This window comes from Trametes versicolor (genome assembly GCF_000271585.1).
Source record: "Trametes versicolor FP-101664 SS1 unplaced genomic scaffold TRAVEscaffold_5, whole genome shotgun sequence".
NCBI lineage: Eukaryota > Fungi > Basidiomycota > Agaricomycetes > Polyporales > Polyporaceae > Trametes > Trametes versicolor.
In genome coordinates this window covers 209,742-230,253 of record NW_007360325.1, presented here as the reverse complement: position 1 = coordinate 230,253, position 20,512 = coordinate 209,742, and the positions used below count along the sequence as shown (strand labels likewise).

Genomic DNA, 20,512 nt, shown 5'->3' with positions numbered 1-20,512 from the left:
TCTCGCCCTTCCCTTACGACCTCGTACGTGTCTTCTACCTCAACACTCGAGCATGCCGCTGACAATACGGTTCCTCACAGTTGACGCCCCACCTCGACAAGTACCCTAACGCAGACCTTCTGTGGTGCCAGGTACGTTTCCATGCTCCAGTCACCAATGGACAATTACTCAACTTTTCTCTGCAGGAGGAGCCGCTGAACAACGGCGCGTGGTCGTACGTCGGCCCGCGCATCCACACCGCGGCGAAGGAGACGGCGCACCATAAGCGCAAGTACCCGCTCTATGCCGGCCGCGAGCCTACTAGCTCCGTCGCGACGGGCAGCAAGGTGCGTTACCCCTTCCTGAATTCTAACAAAGTGTGGAGACTGACGGGGACGTGGATATTAGGCGCAGCACAAGAAGCAGATTGAGCAGTTCCTTGCGGACGCGTTCGCACCTCGGCCGTGAAAGCGTTTTCCCTGGGCATCGGCGCAAGGCTACATATGTAGACCGTCGCATTCATTAGTACATATTGAGCCTAATCATATAGAGTCTGTTGTTGTTCCACTTATCGGCGTAAGGGAATGGTGGGCAGTATGTTAGGATGCCGTGATTGAGAGTGGAGGGGGACCGTACCTTCCTTGCACCAGGATGAGTATCTACCAGCGCTGTATCATCGACCAACAGCGGTTGGAACATCGATGGTATTGCAAGACAATGCGAGGATGAAGAATATTGCATAACGAATAGGATACAATTGGTCGTGTACGGTCGTAGATGTTTCGTAAACTGGGTGTCGTAGAGTATGGGTGGATAGATATGTCCGAAACGCCCATCGACGGACGAGTGAAGGCAATGAATGGAGCCGAGCACAGCGTGGTATCGGGGCCGTGGATGTGGAAGTTGGAGCTGTGCGTGGTATGGTAACGGGTATGCGTAGAAACGAGAATCGCGTATGATAAATGTAATGCAAAAGGTATCAACCGAGGTGTGCTTCAAGAGACCCACGTCTCCGTGCCGGCGGTCCACTTCGCGCGCGGGGTATACTTGAGACTGGGATCCTGCATGCGTTCCCGCACCGTCTCGTGTATCTTGAGTGGCGCATCAACTGGAACCTGTCGTCCCCTGCCGAGATGGAACCTAAACAAAGTGTTTTCAGTAAGCGGATTCCGACTCGTGCCTCTTCCCTGAGTAGTGTCATATTGGAGAGCAGGAGGCAATCGATCCTGCACGCACCACCAGATGTTCTTCCACTTGCCCGATGCCTGCTGCCACGGGTACGAGATCGGGACAATTTCGAGAAGCCACCAAGCCGGCGAGGATTTGAACGCGTCATGCGTCGGCTGAATCGCGTCTGCCTTCGCATCTAGCGAATCGCTCCCTGTCTGGTCGGATGGAGCAGAAGGAGCTTGAATCTTCAACGGCGGGTCGGACAAGTCGCTGTCCTCGGCAGAGGACGCAGACGTGCCCTCCTCTTCTGGCACGGTGGGTTTGTGGCGCCGCGGGGTGTGCGAGATGATGGTTTGCGACGGGAGGGGGAATCCTACGCCGCGGAAAATGGACTCTGGAATGTTAGCGCGGACGAGTGCAGCCTCGTCAAAGGCGATACCGCACTGCGCCTGCACAACCTCGCGCACCATCCAGCGGAGTGTGATGTCAGAAAGGCTGACCGTGACATCGTCGGCTACCGAGCCACCACCAACGTCTACACACGCACATGTTCAATTTGGCTGCGCATACGTTGGAGCAAGAAGAAGACGCACCAGTGTGGCATCCAGAGAACCAGACCTCCAAAACATCCGTGCCCCCTGGGATGCCGTCGCCAAGTGCTTCCGCCACCACATCCGAGCTGGTGGAGTCTGTGGGAGACTGTCCTTCGCGAAGCTTAGTGCTATTTTTGTTCTGCTGCATCTTGTTCTTCTGTACTTGCGCGGCAGATCTACGCGACTTTCCGAAGAGCCCGTGGGAAGGCGACTTAGCACTCGACCCTTCGGGCGCAGCAGAGCCCGGCTGCTTGGAAGACACAGTTGCCTTCTGGGCCGTGGTGTCGCGGTGATAGAAGTTGGGCAAGAACTTTACTCGATGCTGTGGTTTAGGTCAGTTGAGGAACGTGCATCACGCTGAACTTGACAATACCTCGTCGAGGGCGAGCGCATGCCTGAACTTCTTGATGGTAGCGTTTGCTGTGGTGAACGGTAAGGTGCGGGACATCAGCACTCCGACGCTGGCAACAGTGTCCCTGAATAACCCCTTTGTCAGACCTGTTCTAATCTCAGCAGGGAGCGCTGCGCAACCTACCAAACGCCCACGAATTCGATCTCGACCGTCCGACAAAAGGTCTGCTTGAATCCAGCGGCTAGAGCAAGGCTGTCCTTGTCCGTCTTCGTGTACAATTTGTACGCAAAGGGAATTTGCTCCATATTGTCTCTCGGAAGCAATCCAATCTGATTCATCATGGATGCATTAGTGGATACCGGTTGCAAAGGCAGCCATGGGCACCTTATGAAGCATCCCTGCAAGAGCCCTGGCGGTGTATGCGCCTCTCGAGAAGCCTGTATGCGCAGTTCACGTCAACCACCACGCCGGCACTAGGATACGGGCGTCCTACCAAAGAGGCATATCCGGTCGCCGGCGGCGTAGTTCTGCATAAGAAACTGATATCCGCCACGAACGTGCGCGTCGAGATACCTAAACTCAAACCGTTTAGCGCAGTAAACAGGATACAGACACGTTGGTGGACTTGCCATGCGAAGGCCTCGTCGAGGATCTTGGCGCCCCATTGGAAGAGTGGAGAGACCATTCCGGGATTGAAGTAGGTTCCTACGCCGGGCTAGGAAATTCGGGTCAGCGCACTATCAGCGACGATGAACAGATCGGGCCGTCGCTGATGACGTCGGATTGCCGCAGCTTCATTTCGGCCAAAGTAGCGGTGGCCCGGGAAAGAGGCCGCGGGGTTGTGCTCGGCGTGGAAAGCCTTGGCTCACCTGATAGTAGCACAGCTGCTGGTCATTGTCGTCGTCCTTTTGCAAGAGGGAGTACAGCTTGACGACGTTCGTATTCTACAAGAGACTGTTAGCTGAAAGTAAACAGTTATTGACGTCATACGCACATCTCCGTCGTACTGGCTCGCCGTACCGTCGAAGCAGAGGATGAGAGTACGCGACTTGCGCTCATCGCCGTCCTCCGAGGGCGCGCTCTTTCCCTGCGGCCCAGCCGAGGAGACTGGGGGAACGAGGGACGACTGGGGGTACATGGTGAAGAGGGCAGAGGGGAAGCAGAAGCGGCTGCGAGGGCCCAGCTGGGGTTATATAGGGCCTGGATATAGAGCGCGGCAATGTGACGTGGGCGAGTGACGGGGCGCGGGACAGATTCAACTTGGAATTGGAAGGCCTGCGCACGGCAGCAACCAAGGACGTCATCCGACGGGAGACAGACACATCGCGAGAGAATGTCGGTTACGGCGGGCGGCGCTCTCGGCTGGACCACACCGGACACCCACAGCTGGTGCAGCTGGCCGCCCCATTCACAGCGGCGACAGCTGGACACTACACGTTCGCCACATGACTGGGCCCACGCTGGGCCGCACGTTCATACGGACGTCGAAATGGTCCCATACTCCCGTCCATATCAGGCAGATTCGGGCCTTGAGCTTCTCAGACGTATATCCGAGATCCACTTTCTCACTGATCTTGGCGCGCGTCGCCAGGAGCAATATAGGCTTTTCCGAACACTGGGGCACAGAAGAGAATGCACGGGGTCAATGGCGGGTCGCTGAGAGGCGAGAGAAAGCTTACGCACATGGATTAGCAGCACCAAGGAGGACGACCGGGAGCCTCATGGCGACGGGGCCTTGGCAAAGCGCCCGTTGTGGCGCTCTCTCCGCAACTCCGGTTCATGGCGCCTTCTCACACACAGATACCCGGGCCTCCAAGTCCATGTCATCCCGAGTGTGCAGATGTTTTCTATAGATATACGACAGCAAATGCGCATGCAAGCATGCAAGCAGTAGTCCTATCAATACATATACAGCATCGATATATCACCAGTCAGTGAGATAGTTCAGTCCGAGCACGTTCTCAGCCCCACTGGATGCCCACATACGGTTAATACTCGTCCCCAGGGTAGTCGACCTGATCGTATAGCCTCAAAGTCTCGTTCCAGTCCCGCTTTCTCCGCCTCCGCACCGAGAAGTACTTCGCCTTGCTCGCCCACCGCCCTCGCACACGGCCCTTCTCCACCCCGCCCGACTCCGCAAAGTACGTCTCAGGCTGCTCCGGCAACCCCAGCGTGCCCACCGCGAGCGCCATGACGCGCGCGTGCAGATCCGCACGGCGCTCGCGCATGCCCTCGAGCGCGGGCTTCCCGACGCGCAGCAGCCGCGAGAGCGCCATGAACGCGCGGAATGCGGCCACCGCGTCCTCCGTCCAGCGCAGGCTCATCCACATGCCCGCGGGGACGAGCACGGCGGTGAGGAGCGCGACGGGGAGCGTGGCGAGCAGCGCGACGAGGTACACGCAGACGTAGGAGACGAGGCCGTACGTGAGCTTGTACTGCGCGATCTCGTCGTAGGTGTCCCAGACGGGCCCGGTGCGCTTGTACTGGTGCACGGCGATGAAGGTCGTGATGTAGACCGGGAGCCAGAGGATGAGGCCGGGGATGGAGAGCGCGATGAGGAACAGTGACCAGATTAGTCGGACGAATATCCGGTATAGGATGACGGGGCGGGGGAGTGGGCGGCGGATTCGGTCATCCTTGATACCCCACCGAGAAAGCTGGTCTTGATACTCCTACAGTTTGGGTGTCAGACGACGGTCCTCCTTAGCAGAGCTGGCAGCATACCTTGAGGTCATTGCCAAGCTGAAGAATCTTTCTGTCCTCTTGCGTGACCTGTTCGGACGGGAATTCACCGTCGCTGGTCGGGTCCGCCTTTGGCTGTTCGGCCGCCTTGAACGCTTCGAGGAACGTCCTGACGACACGGACGTAGTCACCCAGACTCATCGTCGTGCCCAGCGGCGCATACATGCGCGCGGCGAGTTTGGCGATTCGGATCAGTCTCCAGGAGGGCGCATCAAGAGTGCCCGAGCTGATTTGTTGGTGCATCTTCGCAGTGAGGTGCCGAATCTCGTCATAGTTCACGGGTGCCAGGAGCTCTGGATGGTCCTGTGTCAAGTGTTAGTTAGACGAGGGACTGTGGTAAATCTGTAGCATGTGCACCGACCTTCGGTGTGAACTTCGTTGGTGGGTGGAAGGTCACTAGCACGTCCGAGCGGAAGCTTTGCCGATGCCTGCGAACGCGCGTAAGATGTATACGAAATATCTCAGCTGGATGCCACATACATGTAAGTGATGGAACAAGTAAGAACATCAATTTCGAAATCTGGATTGTGGCGGTTCCGCGAGAGCACGTCCGACACCAAGCGCGATACTACGTACCGACGGGTGAGCAATTCTCGATATACCGATAGGTAAAATATCTGCTGACCTCCAGTTTTGAGGGGAGCAATAGTGGGATGGTACCGGCTCATGCCCTCTGGGAATAAACACACAGCATCCCCAATTTCCAGAGCCTGTGCCATTGGTCAACGGTGGTCCCAGGAGGCATGCATGAAGTCATTACCTCTACGAGGTATTTCATGGCATGGCTGTTGTCGACTGTGCCGTCGGGGGCATCCTTGCGCCGCATGAGCGGTACTGTGCCCGCGGACTCAATAAGCCAGCTCGTGAAGTTCTTCCTTCCGAACTGGGTCGCCTTCGCCGTCAGCCTGAGTAGATTGCGCTTCTATTCTCAAGCAAGCTATTAGGGTATGTGGAGCTCGACCCGAGCGGGCTGTCATACCTTCGAGGGTATGGACGTGACCAAGAGGCTGAGCTCGCCACCATAGTCAGACTTTGCCAGTAGACAAATCTGCTCACAAGGAGTACTCACAGAGCATCGGTAAGGGAGTTACTGTGGTTTGCGCACACTATGCTGCGGCACGGAGTGTGTGGGGACGCGGCATACACGCGCCGAAAACGAGGCCACTCACCATGGCGTGCCCCTCGGGGGAATCAGGTCGGCGTTCTCCACGACAATGGTGCCATAGAAGATCTTGAGGACAAACTTAAACAGAAGACTAGATAGTGCTTGCTTCAGCTCCGGGATACCTACCGCATGTACGGCGTCTTTACCGTATGAATAGGTAGGACCATGGCGTCGGGCTGCCCTTCGGCGTTGACATAGACTGGTAGTAGTGATTAAAGTCGTCGCACTAAGATACGTCCAAGCAGAAAGCAAATAAGAGAGTCTTCAGCTGTTGCCAGCCGTGCAGTCTAGAGCTGCTGAGATTAGGAGGCCGAGGGATGTCGTGGTCTCTGCAAAGGTACGACCTTCCCCGGCATGCTAACAGCGCCGTGGAGGCATCGGTGACGGCATGCAGCTAGCGCCAAGCCAATGTAAATTAAGCACCACGGGCGTCTACAGAGCATGCAACCTCTATCCTCGACCACATTTCGAATTCGCACCGAATATCTATTCAATGACCATCGGACACGCACCTCGGCCAGGCTTGCGCTGATTCATGGATACTAGCTCGGGCTTGGCGTACTGAGGCGCGTTATCAGGCCCGGGACAGAGCTTAAGGCGGCGTACATTCGCTATGGAAGCTCTGGGGAACACCTGGGCCGCGGATGTCGCTGTGAGAGGAGAAATTGGCTGCTTGGTAAGTCTGTCGTGCCCATGCGGACACATTTAAGTTTAAGCTCGCCACGATATTGCAGCTTTGTCATGCGCAGGCCGACCTTCGAATCGATGGTGGGACAGCACGAAGTTCCTGTGACTCACGCTGTCATGTATATAGAGCTCCAACCATGGGTACGGTGCGACCCGGGGTAGATTCTTCCAGCCCACTGCATCCCTGAGTCGTCATATTCCCTATAACCTCCACGACACACCTCGAAATGCCGGAGCCTATCATCTTCTATGATATTCCTAGCCAGGGAACCGCGGTGAAAGCGTGGTCCCCGAACACTTGGAAGACCAGGTATGTGCAACATAGCGCACGTCCGTGTCAATGCCATGCACACCTCAACCGTACTCCGTAGATATGCCCTGAACATCAAGGGTATCCCTTACAAGACCGTATGGGTCGAGTACCCCGACATCGAAAGCGTCATGCGCAAGATCGGCGCGCTCCCCACTGAGACCAACGCGAACGGCACCCCACACTACACCCTCCCCGCGATCTACGACCCAAACACGAAGACCGCGCTCGCCGAGTCCGCTCTCATCGCCCGCTACCTCGACAAGACGTACCCCGACACCCCGCGCCTCATCCCCGAGGGGACCGCCGCGCTGCACGCCGCGTTCACCCAGGCGTTCCGGGCCGTGCTCACGAAGGACCTCATGCCGATCACCATCCCCGCGACGGCGGACCACCTCCCGCCGCGCAGCGAGGCGTACTTCCGCGCGACGCGCGAGGTGTTCTTTGGCGGGCCGCTCCAGGAGCTCGCGCCCCCGGGCCCGAAGCGCGAGAAGTACTGGGCGGAGGTGAAGAAGGCGTTTGGCACGTATGCGCAGTGGCTCCAGGCGGACGGGGTGGATAAGCCGTTCATTCTTGGAGACAAGATCGGGTATGCGGATGTTACCATCGCCAGCTTCGCGGTGTGGATCCGCATTGTGTTGGGCGAGGATAGCAAGGAGTGGACGGACTTCAAGACTTGGGACGGGGGTCGCTGGGCGACGTACATGGACACGTTCAAGCGGTATGAAGACGTCGACGCTGGTGAAGCTGCTGTACTTTGACTGGACTAAGAATCCCGAATCGTGTGGTAGGATTCTTGGGAAGGAACTCATCGTGGTGTGTATTTCAAGTTCGTATTGGTAGAACTGAAGTCTCGATCTTTGGCCAGTCGGTATATACGTACGCTATTCTGTACTGATGCCTTCTTAGCTCAGTGGTAGAGCGCGCCACTCGTACGGCCTTACGTGCTATGGTGAGGTCGGTTGTTCAATCCAGCCAGGAGGCATATACACGGAGTCCATCGATACGTTTTTGCGCAAAACTCCAGCTTGACCAAGGCTTGACGACATATTTGTTCATACAGCGTCGGACATCGCCACTTCGTTGGCCGTTGAAGAACGCTAGATACAGGGCAACGTCTCACCTCCTCAAAAACACAATATAAGTACAGTTTATGCGCGCCCGCAGTACTGCAGGTTATCGACAGAGCTTCCACATCCCATCCTTCACCATCACCAGCCCTTCCCGCCGCGCGGCCTCCATGAACTCGGCGAGCTGCTCAATGGTCTGATCATAACCAGGCGCGAACTTGAGCATAGTCTGTATGCGCGCGAGCGGTAGTGCGCCCAGATTCGTGAGCATGCCCTCGATGAACTAGAGTGATACGAAGAGAGGTTGATTAGCATTGCGCCGTTGGGCGTTGGAAAACAAGAGGACGCCATACCTTCCAGAAGACCTTCATCTGCTCTGCCTGTTGTTGCTGAACAGCCAATGCTGGCGCTTCCTCGTCCGCGGCTGCAGGTACGTACGGTTAGACATGGTACACACATCATACACCTGAACTGAAGGGCCTACCTGCACGAGTTGCGGCCTTCTGGCCAGAAGGTAGCGCTTCTGCGATCTCGAGTAGCTTGTACCGGTCCTCGTCTTCCTCCTTGAGCACGCCGAGGTCGAGCCAAGTAGTGAGCGCCTTGACGATGGCGGTCTTCTCGACAGACTTCAGCTCGGCAACAAGCTCGTCCACCGTCCAGATGTCTATATCATGACATTGTTAAACGCGTGAAGGTGGGGTCACGAAACCGGAACGCACCCTTCTGAGAGAAGAACTCGACGATCGACGCTTCGAGAGGGGGGACCTCCGCGCTGACTGTGCGGTCTTGAAGCTCGATATCGAGCTTGATCGTCCCGAGATGCGAGAGCCAGTGCAGATGTTTGTCCGGCTTGAAGAGATGAAATTCCTTCGCATACGAATCTTGGATACTGATGATTGATTGATCAGTCGCACTCCCCTCCTTGAGTGACGAGGAAACTTACTCTCTGAATTGTCCGGGCATCGTGAAGCTGTTGGTTTGGAGGGGTGGCCAGAAGTGCCGTGAAATGATGGTTGGGTGCAGAGGTACCTGTGGAACAGATTTAGTACTGATGAAATGGAGAAGCACGAGATGGACACTCACAGCTTTCTGCGCCTGGACGTGCTGGTCGATACGGCGAGAGTCTGTCATGTCGCGCAACATGACTTCGCAAACCTGCAGGGCGGCCTCTCCGAAGCGGACCTTCAGGATCTCGATATTCCTCCGCTACGATGTATTCTTCAGTTGCACATCCCGTACACACGAACGACAACGCACGTACCTCTCGTTCGTAGTTGCCGTCCTTTACCGCTAACAATCTCTGCGTGAGGAGTACCTGCAACTCCTTGACGAAAAGGTCTTTGGAGTCGTATATACTGACGAGTGTACTGATCACGTCGCTCGGCTTGTTTGTCCTGAAATCTGAGAAAGGGATTAGGCATGCAAGCAGAAATTCTGGTGACAAAAAGTACCTGGACCGGCATCAATGGGTTCAGGCTCCCAGTTCGGGTCAGAGAAGTCGTCCGCCTGCATCTGCTGCAGAGGCTGGATAGGCTCATTCTCGTCGACCAGCGAATCGCCGCTTTCGCCGTCGCCGACGAGACTTGCAACGATACATCGAATGGTGTCCGATCGCTCTCTACAGGGATACGAGCCTCAGATCGAGGAAGACCAAAATACCGGAAGGAAAGCTTACCTGAGGTACTTTCGTATAGGGTCAGCCACCTTGTATAGCAAGACGCCTGGTGGATCGATGATCCGTAGACATCGAATGATGGAGACGTATTGCGTCAGTATATCTTTGGTGTCTGCTCCCGGATGGAGGAGCCGCTTCTTGTTCCTGGTTGACCGGTATCATCATCAGACTGTTGAGGAGTATGAATAAGTGAAGCGTACGCTTTGCGAAGATTGATGACTAGCTGGCTACGCTGGTCTACGCGCTGCAGACATTCCTGAATACGACCACGAACACGGTTAACCATCATTTCGTAATTATCAAACCCAGGCCGTGAGGAAGCGACCTTCAAATCCAGTAGCGCACTCTGTGAATCAGGAAAATCGATGATGATGTCGAAGATTTCCTGAATGCTGTGGGTAGAGGTTAGCAGCAATTTCGTCAATGACTACGGCGGTCTCACCGAAGGTCGCAGAGCGTTTTGCAGACATGGTAGTCAAATCTTGAACCGACCCCTTGTAGCATCGCACGCGCTTCTTCAGCTATAGAATCATGAGCTCTACATACAAAAACATCAACACGTCAGAACTGCACTGACCGCTTCTTGCGCCTCTGGCGTAAGGCATGATCATCCACGGAACGATCTTCTCGGTCATCCACTCCCTTAGCTTTGGCAGCATAGGCTCATCCCATTTCTTGGCGCACGTCTCAAGGACGTGCGCTTCGATATACTCGTAACATACGCTGGAGATCAGCGACTCGTACCGTTCCAAAAGACCTAGCGTTTCGCAAGCGATCCAGAGTTGATAATCCGGACGTGGTGGCGGATCTATGGGCGGGAGATCTGCAGGTATTAACCACGGTGGCGGTGAGGACGCGCTGACCAAGGAAAACGTCGAGGCTATGAGCTCCTTGAACCCCCGTGAGAAGGAGGGAGGAAATATGGAGAATATGTGAGTTCGAAACACGAGAGTATAGGCAGCGTGGATGGTCAATCCCAATCTATCAAAGCCTGCGTCAGTTTGCATTCCAGCTAATCCCATGATACGTTTGGCCTTACTCTGCTATAGGTTTCCACTGTACATACCACGAAACAAGGCGGAAGATCAATCGTACGATAGAGTCGGTTTGACCGGAGTTCTGCACACAATAAATATATAGATCGTCGTATATCTGTAGTAAGACGCACCTCATATTCCGCCATGTACTGCGCTACCTCTCGCTCGATAAGGTACTGTTGCCTCCGCATGTCCTCTGAAGCGTATTCCCCGACAGTCAAGCATGAAAAGCATAAAAGCGAAGCATAGAAACATACCGAGAAAGTTCTCTAAAAGCATTGACAGCATCCTTGCCTTGCCTATCAAATCAAAGGCCGTTCGAATCTGTTGCATATCTTGTGGCTAAGCTGAGTACCCCGCAGTTCGAGAGTGTTCCGTGGCTGCACACCTTTGGTTTTGACAGAGGTGGGGTCGTTGATATCCCGTGGATATAGGAATTCGGAAGCTGTCTGCCATGCCTTTTTGCATAACGAAGGGTCGCGTTGAGTTAAATGTTAACGGCAAGAATTGTTCGCATACCTGGCTAAAAGACAGGAGCCCTTGAATTCCTGGCTCCTCCCCGTTCAGGCGTTCGAAAGCCTTCTGCCATTTGGCGGAGGTCTGTATTCGTAGAGACTCTGTTGCCATGCGAGAGTGGTATGAGCGGGGCCAAGAGGCGAGGGGGGTTGGTGGTGGTGGAAGAGAGCGAAGTGATCGCGAGCCACGGGCGCGTCGCGTCGCGTCCAAGACGCGCTTCGATGGGCGCTTACGCGTCTCTTTGGCTTGACACACAACCACGACGACCCTCAACTTGGAGCTCGATCTCAGTCTTTCTTTGGCCCTTTAAGAACATCCTCATAGAGACTTAGACGCCATTCAATGCCCGCAACCAGTGGAGATGCTTTCACCTATGCCTACAAACATGTTGACGGGCAGCCCGTTCACATCGATGTGTATCCGCCGCAACAGGCAGCACCTTCCGAGATCCTCGCGCCGCTGCCCGCAGTGATTTACTTCCATGGAGGCGCTCTGACCGTTGGGAACCGTCAGAGCTGGTTTCCTACATGGCTACACCGTGAGCATCTGTTTCCCTCTCATTAATCGGAAAGATTCAAAAACATCTCTTGCGTGGCCATTTGCTTACATTTGACCCATGTCAGGACGCGTGACAGAGCTGGGGATGGTATTCATCTCTGCTGACTACCGGCTCATTCCTCCTGCTACCGGACATGATATCCTCTGTGACATCAAAGACCTCTTCCACTTCATCGAAAGCGAACTGAACCAAGGTATTCTGGAGGACTGGGTCACGGCCGCTCGCGTTGGTCGCCCTTTTCAGATCAATCCACATGCGCTCGCCGTGTCGGGGAGCAGCGCTGGCGGGCTGTGCGCGTATCTAGCAGCTATACATGCATCACCAAGACCAAAGGCTGTCCTGTCTCTGTATGGAATGGGAGGCGATATGACGGTCAGTCCCTCCGTAGATATGCACCATACAGGGCCCTTACTATCGCAGACCTCGCAATACCTTGAGCCTAAATCGGAGCCATTCTTCCGTGGACGCGAGATACTGGACCCTGGCGACTTCTCTGAATATCTGTACCCGGCCTCGACGCAGTTGCAGCCCTCCGCAGACTCGCCATTAGCCTACCACCCGCCGACCTTCCGGATACCCGGGTACCCGGCTAATCCAAGGATGCTGCTTGGCCGGCTATATCTTCAAATGGGCACGTTCTTAGATTACTACATAGGGTCCCACAACCCAAGCCTCAGCGCGATCCTGCGAGCCCATCTCCGCGACCAACCCCAAGCTGATCATAGTGTCCCAGCCATCCCTGCTGCACATCGGCACCTTTTCCCCCAATTCATGATCACTTCTGCGTTGCCGCCGGTGTTCCTCATCCATGGGTCGAGCGATACCGCGGTAGTAATCAAAGAATCTCACAATCTACAGTCTTTGTTGGAAGCAGCCGGGGTTCGTGCGGAGCTGGTGGTCGTAGAGGGCAAGGAGCATTCATTCGACTACGAGCCGAACGCAGAAGAAGAATTTGGCGGGCCAGGAGGGCTGTTTGACCGAGCGGCGAGCTTCCTCCAGGAAGCCTTGATTACTTCGTGAGTAAGTGGGCGTCTTGACAAGGCAGCATTATGTGCATTGACCAATTTGTTAGAGTAGATCAGGTATCGTGACATAGACATGCATAGATTATAAGCATGGTATCACCCGAATGCATTGCGTACCAGTACATGGGACGTCGCCCGCGAGCAAACAAAAAACCAAGAAAGAACAGTCAACCATCGAATCGTCCGTCACGCTGTCACCAAACGTTCTCCCTCCACAGCAGGCCCTTCCACCGGTCGAGACGGGTAGTCCGCGATCGTGTCCGCGAACAACTCCTCTCCGCTCAACGACCGCGCAACGAAGGTGCCTGGGTCGGAGGAGGCATGCGATGATGGCTTCTCTGATTGTTCCAATGCTGTTCGCAAACGGTCGGTGAGGGAGTCCGACTTGGGCTCTTGCTCCTGCCACTCCCCATCACCGCCCACCACACCGAACTCGTTCGCGCCGTCCAGACGTAGGTCCTCCAGTGGGGGATCTCCATCGATCCCATTGAGGATGGGACCGACCGCACTGTCGCCTTGGATGGTGGCGCGTCGTTCTTCCCCACTCTTCATCACATCGCTCGCTGGCGCCTGCAACTCCGTTTTCGTCCATTCCCTTTCCAGCGTCTCGTCCCAGCCGAGTTCCCTGCACAGATCCCGCACGACGTCATCGCATCTGCCAAGTAAGAGCACGTCGTCCGACCGCATGCCGATATCACCCCCGAAGTCCATATTGATGAGGACACGGGGACAGCTTTGGGGGACCATCGTGGCCAGCGATGCGAATGGCTGGGTCGCCAGCGACGTCCCAATGACGAAAAGCAGATCCGCGCTTTCCAGCTCGGGCGCGCCATCCGTGAACGCTTGCGGCGGCTGGGAAGATGGTCAACATTCCGTCCTGCGCAACGAGGGTGCATCGGCGTCTTACCGGGTCTCCGTGGAAGGCAACGCTCGGCTTCACAAACCCGCCGCACGCTTCGCATCGTGCGGCCTCACCCTGCTCTATGGCTTCTGGCATCTTCAGGCCGTCGAATTCCTGCTTGCAATCGATACAACTCTGGCTCGCGAAGCTTCCATGGAACTCTACCAGGCGGTTTCGGGGGATGCCTGCCTGCCGCTCGAGGGCGTCGATGTTCTCCGTGAAGCATGTCTGCAGCGAACCGCCGTCACAGAGGAGCTTCACGAAGGTGTGGGTGGGCGTCGGCCGATAGCGGCCGGGGTGCAGCTCGCGCGCGAGCGTGTATACTGCCGTCCGTCCAATGGGTCAATCCACCGGGGTCCTGTGGCGTAATATGCGCACGGCGAAAGGGACTCACGAGGTATGGGGTTGAAACGGAAGTAGGTGCGCTCGAAGAGGGCGCGCGGGTACGGCAGGTTGAGTCGTGCCATGATCGTGGACTACGCAATGTTGACGCAATGTCCCCCGTCAGGATACGCGAGCGAGACCCTCAAAGAAAGGCGTCCGCACATATAATCCTGCGCGGCAGACGGTTGGTTTTCCAGCTGCTGGAGGCCGCACCTAACGCTGCGCTCACCTTTCTTCGGATATCGAAAGTCCGGCACACCTGCCCCCGCGCTCGCAGCTGCGGTCCTGCGCGATCAGCATCCCATGTTTTGTCGCGCGCGAGACGACACAGGCGTACCCGAGCCAAGCTGCGTGTGGCTGTCTCAGTCGCGGTGTACACAGTCAGAGCAAGGTGGCGGATGTACCAGAACAAATATTCGTTTGCACTGCTCCGATTCCATGTACCGCGCGATGCCCGCGACGTCGCGCGACTCGAGGATCTTGGTAGGGCCATCGTACATCATGAGCAACTCGTCCGGGTCATCCATGATCATATGTCACTGCTGATATTCGGTTAGGCCCACTTCGGGGACCGAAATCCACGCTCTCTGACACTCACATAGGGTACGCTGGCAAACGTGTAAGTCTCGACGCTTTTTCGCAGGGGCGCCACGAAAATCGATGGAACTGGGAGGAGGAGAGGAGGCACGGGCGGGTGGGAATGTCCGCGTCCGAGTGCATCAGCCCTCTTCTTTCGCTTGTCAGAAGAGACGCCGCAGCGATTACGCACGGCCGCGATTATCAGGTGGCCTGCCAGGGCACCGCGATATGGGTGCCGGTCGTCCATAGCGGACTAGCTGCTGTTGCGGAAGGCATCGAAGGGCGTGCCCGTGGGGGCCTGTCGCGAGGAAGCACGCCTGCGGCACGAGGCGCGGACGCTTTCCGTGCGGCGGCTCGGACGAACCCCCCGGAGGATGCGCGGATGTAGCTCTGATCAGGCATTATCCACGCAGCTCAGCGCCTGAAATGAACGCTTCCCAGCTCAGCGGCGTTAATACAAGTTGTTATACAGACAGCATGCGTATGGCGGTATGACGCGACGAGCAATACAGGCGTTGAGACCTCGCAGGTTCCGCTGACCCACCTACAGCTTCTCCCTCGCGGAAGGGCTGTCTTCCTTCCGTTCCGATGATGCGTCATCTGTCTTCGGCGTATCGTCCGGGGCTTTTGAGTCTGCCGCGACCTTCGCCTCCTCCGCAGTCGCTGCCTCGGGGGCGATGGTCACTGTCGTGGGCGTACGATGTCCCTCCCCTTCGGAGATCCCCAAGCCCTTCCCGATTTTCTCAACGAGCGCGTCCACCGCTGCTTCAACCCGTGCATCCTGCGCTTCCGGCGTGGCAACCGCGGGGGAGCCTTCGCTAGCCTCAGCCACGCTCTCCGGCGAGGGTACGGCATCGGCTGTAGCGTTCGTGGACGCTGCAAGGTCTCCTCCCGGTTCGGGCGTTGCGACTAGAAGCTGTTCGAGCGGGCGGAGGATCTCCGTCTTGCCCCACTCGCGATCGAGCTCCTCCTCCCAGCCCAGCTCCCTGCAGAGGTCGCGGACGATCTCGTCGCATCGCCCGAGCAGGGTGACGTCGTCCGCGCGCCCGCCGAAGTCGCCCGCGGGGTCCATGTTGATGAGTACGCGCGGGCAGCCCTCGGGCACGAGGCTCGTGAGCGACGCGAACGGGTGCACGGTGAGCGAGGTGCCGATCACGATGAGCAGATCGGCGCTGCGCAGCCGCGGCACCTTCTGGTGGAAGACCGGAGGCAGCTATAGTGCGAAGCAGGGAGAGTGAGCTCCGGGAGAGTGGGGGTGGCGAACTCGGAGACCATGCGACTTACCGATTCGCCGAAGAATACTATGTCGGGCTTGACGAAGCCGCCACAGTCGCTGCATTTGACGATGTCCCCGGTTTCGACGCCCCTCTTCATTGCGGCGCCGTCGAATGACGCTTTGCAGTCGACGCAGTGTTGGGATGCGAAACTCCCGTGGGCCTCGACTATCCGGTCGCCGGGAACACCGGCTTGGCGCTCTAGGGTGTCGATGTTCTGTGTGAAGCAGGTATCCAGGAGGCGATGATCCGCGAGGAGCTTTACGAAGGTATGCGTGAGCGTCGGCCGAAACTGGCCTGGATACAGCTCTCGGGCGAGGGTATAAACTGGACGCGGAGTTTGTCAGCCGATGCCAGCCGATGCGAATATTGCGCATTGAGGCGTGAAGGGCACTCACACGGGACGGGGTTCTGGCGGAAGTAGTTAATCTCGAAGACGGCCTCAGGATACGGGAGGTTGAGCCGTTGAAGGTTGGACTAAGATACCGTTTGAGTAAGTCCGTACATTCGCTCGTAATGGAGTGCCAGCGTACATATAAGCCTATCGCCACACTTCAGTTTCGTTGCATGAAATTTGTGATCAAATGCAAGACTGACCAGTGCCTGGAGAACGGAAGTCAGGAATACCCGCTGCCGTGCTCACCCCTACGGTGTAGGTCAGTACAACGATCATAATCGTTCCTAAATTGACATGCATACCTGCTCCTAGCTGCACAGTGCCCCAAACATATGTCAGCAAACAGTATCACGCTCATTCAATCTCCCGCCTTACCATGACGAAAACCTTGCGGCATTCTGTAGACTTCATATACTTGGCAATAGAGGGCAAGTCCCTCGCCTTGAGGACCTCTGGGGGGCCATCATGTGGTGCAGAATGGGATTGGTCGTTCCCCATGTCGTTTGGTCTAGTATCACTCGACTCTGTCTATGTGTGCTCGATAGCGATAGAGATGCACCAAGCTGGCGTCAGTGGTGGGAGACTGAATGCAGGGAACACCTGAGAAAACATCCGCGGTCGGGCCGCAGGCATTGGGCGACGGGCGCTTGACGTCACCGGTGTCCGTCTCCAATAGGAAACTGCTGTAGATCATCTCATATGTTGTACATCCTCCAAGCTGCGCGCAAAATAAGTAATCTAGGCTGCTGCTGGGACCTCCCAGTCCGACAGCCATGATACGACGAAGCCTATCATCTGCTCATGGATCTGCTGGATCTCGATGGGCTCCTCGGAGAGGTTACGGCGGCCGTACTCGTCGTAGTGGTGAACAGCGTCTATTGCGTTCATTTAGACGACGTGGAGGGGCGATGACGCTCATTACGCACTGGGTATGATCTTGTACGGCTGCAGAATAGTGTCCGGCCTGTCGCGGGCGTACTCACTGTGCGGCGTGGCCGGCCGCCAAGGGTCGACTGGAGGGTGGTTAATATAATGCGGAAAAGGATGGAATCAGAGCCTGAGCGCACCTTCTCCGTCGATAATGGCCAGACGGTCTGCCGCGATGTCAAAGTCGCCAAGAGAGTTGACCGCGGTGATGTTAGGCAGCGGCGGGACAATGAAGTCCTTGCCGGGAACGAACGCCTGGCAGAGGGGTGGAGGTGAGCGCTTTTATTGTCGAAATCACAACGGAATCGTACCTGCTTGCAGAGCTTAGACTCGTATGCCAGGTCTATGCGGCGCGAGATAATGCGGGGTTGCCCTTCAGGAGGGGCGGTCTGTATGCACTTGTGAACATGCCAACATCGGCGCAGCAGACCATCGAAGCGCACCATGAAGTAACCCCACTCCGTGCAAACCTGGAACATCCACAGCCTCCACGTCTGGCTGAGGTCCGTGCCCTGGTACTTGGCGTCATCGTATGTGCCGAAGCACTATCCACACATCTATCAGCATTGTACTGGCCGCTATTACGGCAGGCATGTGCTCACCTCCTCGACAGCGCCGTTCGGGCACCGGGAGACATAGTTCTGCATGATGCGGAGTGATTAGCAGAGTACTGGGGAATATTCTTCCGGCTGCATACCGATTTGATGTACTGTGCGTAGTTGTAGACCGGTAGAGGAACCTTCAACTCCTCGGTGACCGCTACAAGGCCGGCGTCCTCGTCGTATGAGAGCACCTCAGGGGCATCCCAGGGTACGAATGACTTGTCTAGAGCGGTGCAAAACTCATCCCAGCTGGTGCTGCCGACCTCCGGGTCCCAAACCTTCCCTTGCCATCCACCGATCGGGCTCTATCACCCATCCATAAGCAGCCCGGCTAAGCCCAGATAACCGTATACGACACACCTGCAGGAGGGAGACGAAGTCCTCGTCGTGTCTGAGCTTCGCTAGCCCAAATAGCGCTTTCAGCGGGTACTTGGTGACCGGGACATCGAGGAGGGCGTCGATGATCTTGATTGAGTTCTCGAGGTGCTGAGCACATGTGGCGTCCGCCGCGCGCCGGATGGTTTCCGCGTATTCCCAAAGTTCGAGAGCAGCATGAGTGACGCCTGGTTCGCGCGGTTACATCAGTGCGCGCTGGGGCAGTGAGATCGGTGTGCATACCGCTAGACGCGATCGCGCCATACACAAGATCCGGGTACAAGATTTTCATGTGAGCCGCGCGCGCACCCGCGTATGAGCCCTGAGGAGACTCCTGGTCAACGACGCTTCAACGAGAGCATGGCGCAAGCGCATACGCCATAGTAAATCCATGGGTGGTTGGGCGCGGCGAGGTCCTCGTCAATTCCAGGAAACTTCACGTTCGCCATAAAGTTGGCAGAGTCCGCGGCAGACTGAGCATTGTTCAGCCACCTATATCCAGATGTCAGTTCCTTACTCTCACTGTGATACAGCACGCGTGGGCTGTCTTACCGCAAGGAATCGGTCGTGAAGTTCTGAACTGGGATCGTGCGGCCTGCGTGCCCAAGGAAGCAGTTGCGTCAGCGATCCTACCCCGTTACAGTTCTTCGCCCTGAAGCCGAGCACCCGTGCGCCAGCTAAAAACGCGACGTACCATAATATCTGTGTTCCAAGATAACGCCCACCCCGCCCGTAGCTTTCGTCAAGATCTCCACAATGCCGGTGTCAAGAAACGGCAGCCGGTCCCGCCCGCTCGTCTCGCCGCCATCGAGCACGATAACTGGTGCATCTGGGCGCGGGCGATAGTGACGCGTGCTGATCCAGTACCGCTGCTCGAAGGTATGCCCGGACGCGTTCGTGAAGTGGTCGAGCGGCTGCGTGAACCAGTGCGCGGGGAACTTGCGCTCGAGCGCGCTCAGTAGCTCGTCCGAGTCGTCTTCACTGGGAAGTGCATCCGAGGCGGAGATGTCGCCTGCGTGCTGCACGAGCAGCTGTGCATGAGCAGCGGAGGCCCGTTCGGCACTGTTGCGCGCCTCGAGTTGCCAGAGATTGACCGCCTGGGGTCCCAAGACGCGTACGTTGTCGATGCCGCCGCATACGGCGCGCGCAGCGAAGAGAGATAAGAGGGCGAGCAGGGCACCCATGTTGGCCATGGTGGTCGGAGAGCGAGCTTCCCGGTCCCCATGCTACCGCCTGAGAGCCCTGCGCGCCCAGTCTCACGCCATCACGTGCCCGAGACGCGATAGCATGCTGCAGTCTTCCCGCGACACCTGCTCGCTCTTTCTTCCCTCCTCATCGTCCTTCGCGCTGTCGAGAGCGTTTCCCGACGCGTCTCTCGTTCTTTCCAACAGCTTCCCGAGTTCTGGCGAAGCTTGGACGCGCCATGAAGGCACCCCTTGAGCCTGTTCAGCTGGCCACTTGCCAGTGCATCGCCATCTCGTTAAGTATGCCATGTCCGTCTGGCAACCTTGTATGCTCGTAATTTGTGAGAAGGTGTGGGACGCATGTCATATACGAGGAAGCAACTCCAACCCAGGCTGCAGGGCGTAGTCACTGTCGGTCTACACACGAATCCAACCTCCCAGCTAAGGACCTAAGGCTGACATGCCCAGTCTATGCAGAACGTCAGCCTTGCCAGCCTCCCTTGGGTATATAGAACCGGTTCTCCTGCTTGCTGGACCTCATCGTCCCTTCGTTCTCTACGGTCACCCTTCCCCTCAGGACTGGCGACCCCTCCCTCATGTCTCCCTCTCTCACGCTCGGTGTCGTATGAGGTGACTGTGCCTCCGACACTACCCATCTGCTCCGGCATATGCTCGATGGCGCGCGACACACAGGCATCGAGGTCGCTGGTTCTGTGGTTCTTGTCTGGGTTCCAACGGCTCAATGGCCCACCCATGCAAGACTCCCTTCTTCGGCCAAGGCAAGCACGCCGATGGAGGATTGTTTCGGTACTAGACGGAGGGGACTCTCAGGTATTTCCTAACTACGTTGGCTATCAGCACTCCTGCTTATCGTCAGTAGCATCATCCTAGGTCCCCTCTCACCGCAAGTCAGCCGCCACTCAAGAGCAATAGACCGTGCACCCCTCCGGGGTCGACGTCGTGGACCGTGGTGTTAGTTATATCCATATCTTCGACGGTCAACCAGCAG

The 20,512-nt window shown here is 56.8% G+C and overlaps 9 protein-coding genes and 1 non-coding gene across 10 annotated transcripts; 4 read left to right on the top strand and 6 right to left on the bottom strand.

Moving 5' to 3' along the window:
- Nucleotides 1-80: 80 nt before the first annotated feature.
- On the top strand, nucleotides 81-447 carry TRAVEDRAFT_46424 (uncharacterized protein; the record flags this gene model as incomplete). The annotated part of the gene is made up of 3 exons (XM_008039140.1): nucleotides 81-131; nucleotides 186-326; nucleotides 388-447. Coding segments are annotated over 3 exons (252 nt in total), but the record flags the coding sequence as incomplete, so codon positions are not given.
- A 259-nt stretch (nucleotides 448-706) lies between these two features.
- TRAVEDRAFT_28448 (uncharacterized protein) lies at nucleotides 707-3,237 on the bottom strand. The gene is made up of 10 exons (XM_008039018.1): nucleotides 3,089-3,237; nucleotides 2,964-3,038; nucleotides 2,724-2,809; nucleotides 2,588-2,667; nucleotides 2,479-2,531; nucleotides 2,278-2,423; nucleotides 2,116-2,218; nucleotides 1,743-2,064; nucleotides 1,216-1,684; nucleotides 707-1,119 (listed from the first exon to the last, which is right to left on the bottom strand). Exons 1-10 carry the CDS (start codon nucleotides 3,230-3,232, stop codon nucleotides 975-977), a joined length of 1,623 nt encoding a protein of 540 aa, XP_008037209.1. The 5' UTR covers nucleotides 3,233-3,237; the 3' UTR covers nucleotides 707-974.
- A 686-nt stretch (nucleotides 3,238-3,923) lies between these two features.
- TRAVEDRAFT_146953 (uncharacterized protein) lies at nucleotides 3,924-6,324 on the bottom strand. The gene is made up of 10 exons (XM_008039415.1): nucleotides 6,148-6,324; nucleotides 6,006-6,092; nucleotides 5,906-5,947; nucleotides 5,816-5,843; nucleotides 5,597-5,758; nucleotides 5,462-5,546; nucleotides 5,317-5,404; nucleotides 5,198-5,264; nucleotides 4,819-5,139; nucleotides 3,924-4,766 (listed from the first exon to the last, which is right to left on the bottom strand). Exons 1-10 carry the CDS (start codon nucleotides 6,195-6,197, stop codon nucleotides 4,083-4,085), a joined length of 1,614 nt encoding a protein of 537 aa, XP_008037606.1. The 5' UTR covers nucleotides 6,198-6,324; the 3' UTR covers nucleotides 3,924-4,082.
- Nucleotides 6,325-6,669: 345 nt separating this feature from the next.
- On the top strand, nucleotides 6,670-7,759 carry TRAVEDRAFT_64328 (uncharacterized protein; the record flags this gene model as incomplete). The annotated part of the gene is made up of 3 exons (XM_008039414.1): nucleotides 6,670-6,677; nucleotides 6,736-6,998; nucleotides 7,060-7,759. Exons 2-3 carry the CDS (start codon nucleotides 6,916-6,918, stop codon nucleotides 7,757-7,759), a joined length of 783 nt encoding a protein of 260 aa, XP_008037605.1. The 5' UTR covers nucleotides 6,670-6,677; nucleotides 6,736-6,915.
- Nucleotides 7,760-7,897: 138 nt separating this feature from the next.
- Nucleotides 7,898-7,983, top strand: TRAVEDRAFT_t77. The gene has a single exon. It is a non-coding gene; the product is annotated as a tRNA-Thr (tRNA).
- A 191-nt stretch (nucleotides 7,984-8,174) lies between these two features.
- Nucleotides 8,175-11,059, bottom strand: TRAVEDRAFT_46420 (ubiquitin-protein ligase; the record flags this gene model as incomplete). The annotated part of the gene is made up of 15 exons (XM_008039139.1): nucleotides 8,175-8,351; nucleotides 8,422-8,492; nucleotides 8,553-8,732; nucleotides 8,788-8,957; nucleotides 9,012-9,097; nucleotides 9,152-9,274; nucleotides 9,330-9,469; nucleotides 9,520-9,686; nucleotides 9,744-9,887; nucleotides 9,944-10,135; nucleotides 10,186-10,264; nucleotides 10,321-10,724; nucleotides 10,783-10,862; nucleotides 10,912-10,976; nucleotides 11,038-11,059. The coding sequence occupies 15 exons, from the start codon at nucleotides 11,057-11,059 to the stop codon at nucleotides 8,175-8,177; spliced, it is 2,100 nt and encodes a 699-aa protein (XP_008037330.1).
- Nucleotides 11,060-11,605: 546 nt separating this feature from the next.
- Nucleotides 11,606-12,978, top strand: TRAVEDRAFT_146943 (alpha/beta-hydrolase). The gene is made up of 4 exons (XM_008039413.1): nucleotides 11,606-11,834; nucleotides 11,920-12,227; nucleotides 12,276-12,871; nucleotides 12,928-12,978. Exons 1-4 carry the CDS (start codon nucleotides 11,639-11,641, stop codon nucleotides 12,944-12,946), a joined length of 1,119 nt encoding a protein of 372 aa, XP_008037604.1. The 5' UTR covers nucleotides 11,606-11,638; the 3' UTR covers nucleotides 12,947-12,978.
- Nucleotides 12,979-13,066: 88 nt separating this feature from the next.
- TRAVEDRAFT_46418 (DHS-like NAD/FAD-binding domain-containing protein) lies at nucleotides 13,067-14,692 on the bottom strand (the record flags this gene model as incomplete). The annotated part of the gene is made up of 7 exons (XM_008039138.1): nucleotides 13,067-13,732; nucleotides 13,788-14,104; nucleotides 14,176-14,257; nucleotides 14,328-14,335; nucleotides 14,395-14,442; nucleotides 14,503-14,512; nucleotides 14,570-14,692. The coding sequence occupies 7 exons, from the start codon at nucleotides 14,690-14,692 to the stop codon at nucleotides 13,067-13,069; spliced, it is 1,254 nt and encodes a 417-aa protein (XP_008037329.1).
- A 989-nt stretch (nucleotides 14,693-15,681) lies between these two features.
- Nucleotides 15,682-16,913, bottom strand: TRAVEDRAFT_85406 (NAD-dependent deacetylase sirtuin-2; the record flags this gene model as incomplete). The annotated part of the gene is made up of 7 exons (XM_008039412.1): nucleotides 15,682-15,957; nucleotides 16,029-16,345; nucleotides 16,417-16,495; nucleotides 16,552-16,559; nucleotides 16,616-16,663; nucleotides 16,718-16,727; nucleotides 16,791-16,913. Coding segments are annotated over 7 exons (861 nt in total), but the record flags the coding sequence as incomplete, so codon positions are not given.
- Nucleotides 16,914-17,102: 189 nt separating this feature from the next.
- On the bottom strand, nucleotides 17,103-19,503 carry TRAVEDRAFT_166319 (peptidase S28; the record flags this gene model as incomplete). The annotated part of the gene is made up of 13 exons (XM_008039411.1): nucleotides 17,103-17,290; nucleotides 17,342-17,428; nucleotides 17,483-17,597; nucleotides 17,654-17,731; nucleotides 17,786-17,887; nucleotides 17,945-17,983; nucleotides 18,040-18,249; nucleotides 18,305-18,507; nucleotides 18,563-18,641; nucleotides 18,697-18,811; nucleotides 18,872-18,914; nucleotides 19,014-19,331; nucleotides 19,383-19,503. 13 exons carry the CDS (start codon nucleotides 19,501-19,503, stop codon nucleotides 17,154-17,156), a joined length of 1,647 nt encoding a protein of 548 aa, XP_008037602.1. The 3' UTR covers nucleotides 17,103-17,153.
- Nucleotides 19,504-20,512: the final 1,009 nt, after the last annotated feature.

Coding starts and splice junctions, on each gene's coding strand:
- TRAVEDRAFT_28448 (XM_008039018.1), bottom strand. CDS start 3,232: ATGTACCCCCAGTCGTCCCTCGTTCCCCCAGTCTCCTCGGCTGGGCCG. Junction 2,810..2,963: donor AGCAGCTGTGCTACTATCAG/GTGAGCCAAGGC, acceptor CGAATTTCCTAG/CCCGGCGTAGGAACCTACTT. Junction 2,219..2,277: donor ATCGAATTCGTGGGCGTTTG/GTAGGTTGCGCA, acceptor GGGGTTATTCAG/GGACACTGTTGCCAGCGTCG.
- TRAVEDRAFT_146953 (XM_008039415.1), bottom strand. CDS start 6,197: ATGTCAACGCCGAAGGGCAGCCCGACGCCATGGTCCTACCTATTCATA. Junction 5,265..5,316: donor ACTTGTTCCATCACTTACAT/GTATGTGGCATC, acceptor GCGCGTTCGCAG/GCATCGGCAAAGCTTCCGCT. Junction 4,767..4,818: donor AGCTTGGCAATGACCTCAAG/GTATGCTGCCAG, acceptor CCCAAACTGTAG/GAGTATCAAGACCAGCTTTC.
- TRAVEDRAFT_146943 (XM_008039413.1), top strand. CDS start 11,639: ATGCCCGCAACCAGTGGAGATGCTTTCACCTATGCCTACAAACATGTT. Junction 11,835..11,919: donor GTTTCCTACATGGCTACACC/GTGAGCATCTGT, acceptor GACCCATGTCAG/GACGCGTGACAGAGCTGGGG. Junction 12,228..12,275: donor GAATGGGAGGCGATATGACG/GTCAGTCCCTCC, acceptor TTACTATCGCAG/ACCTCGCAATACCTTGAGCC.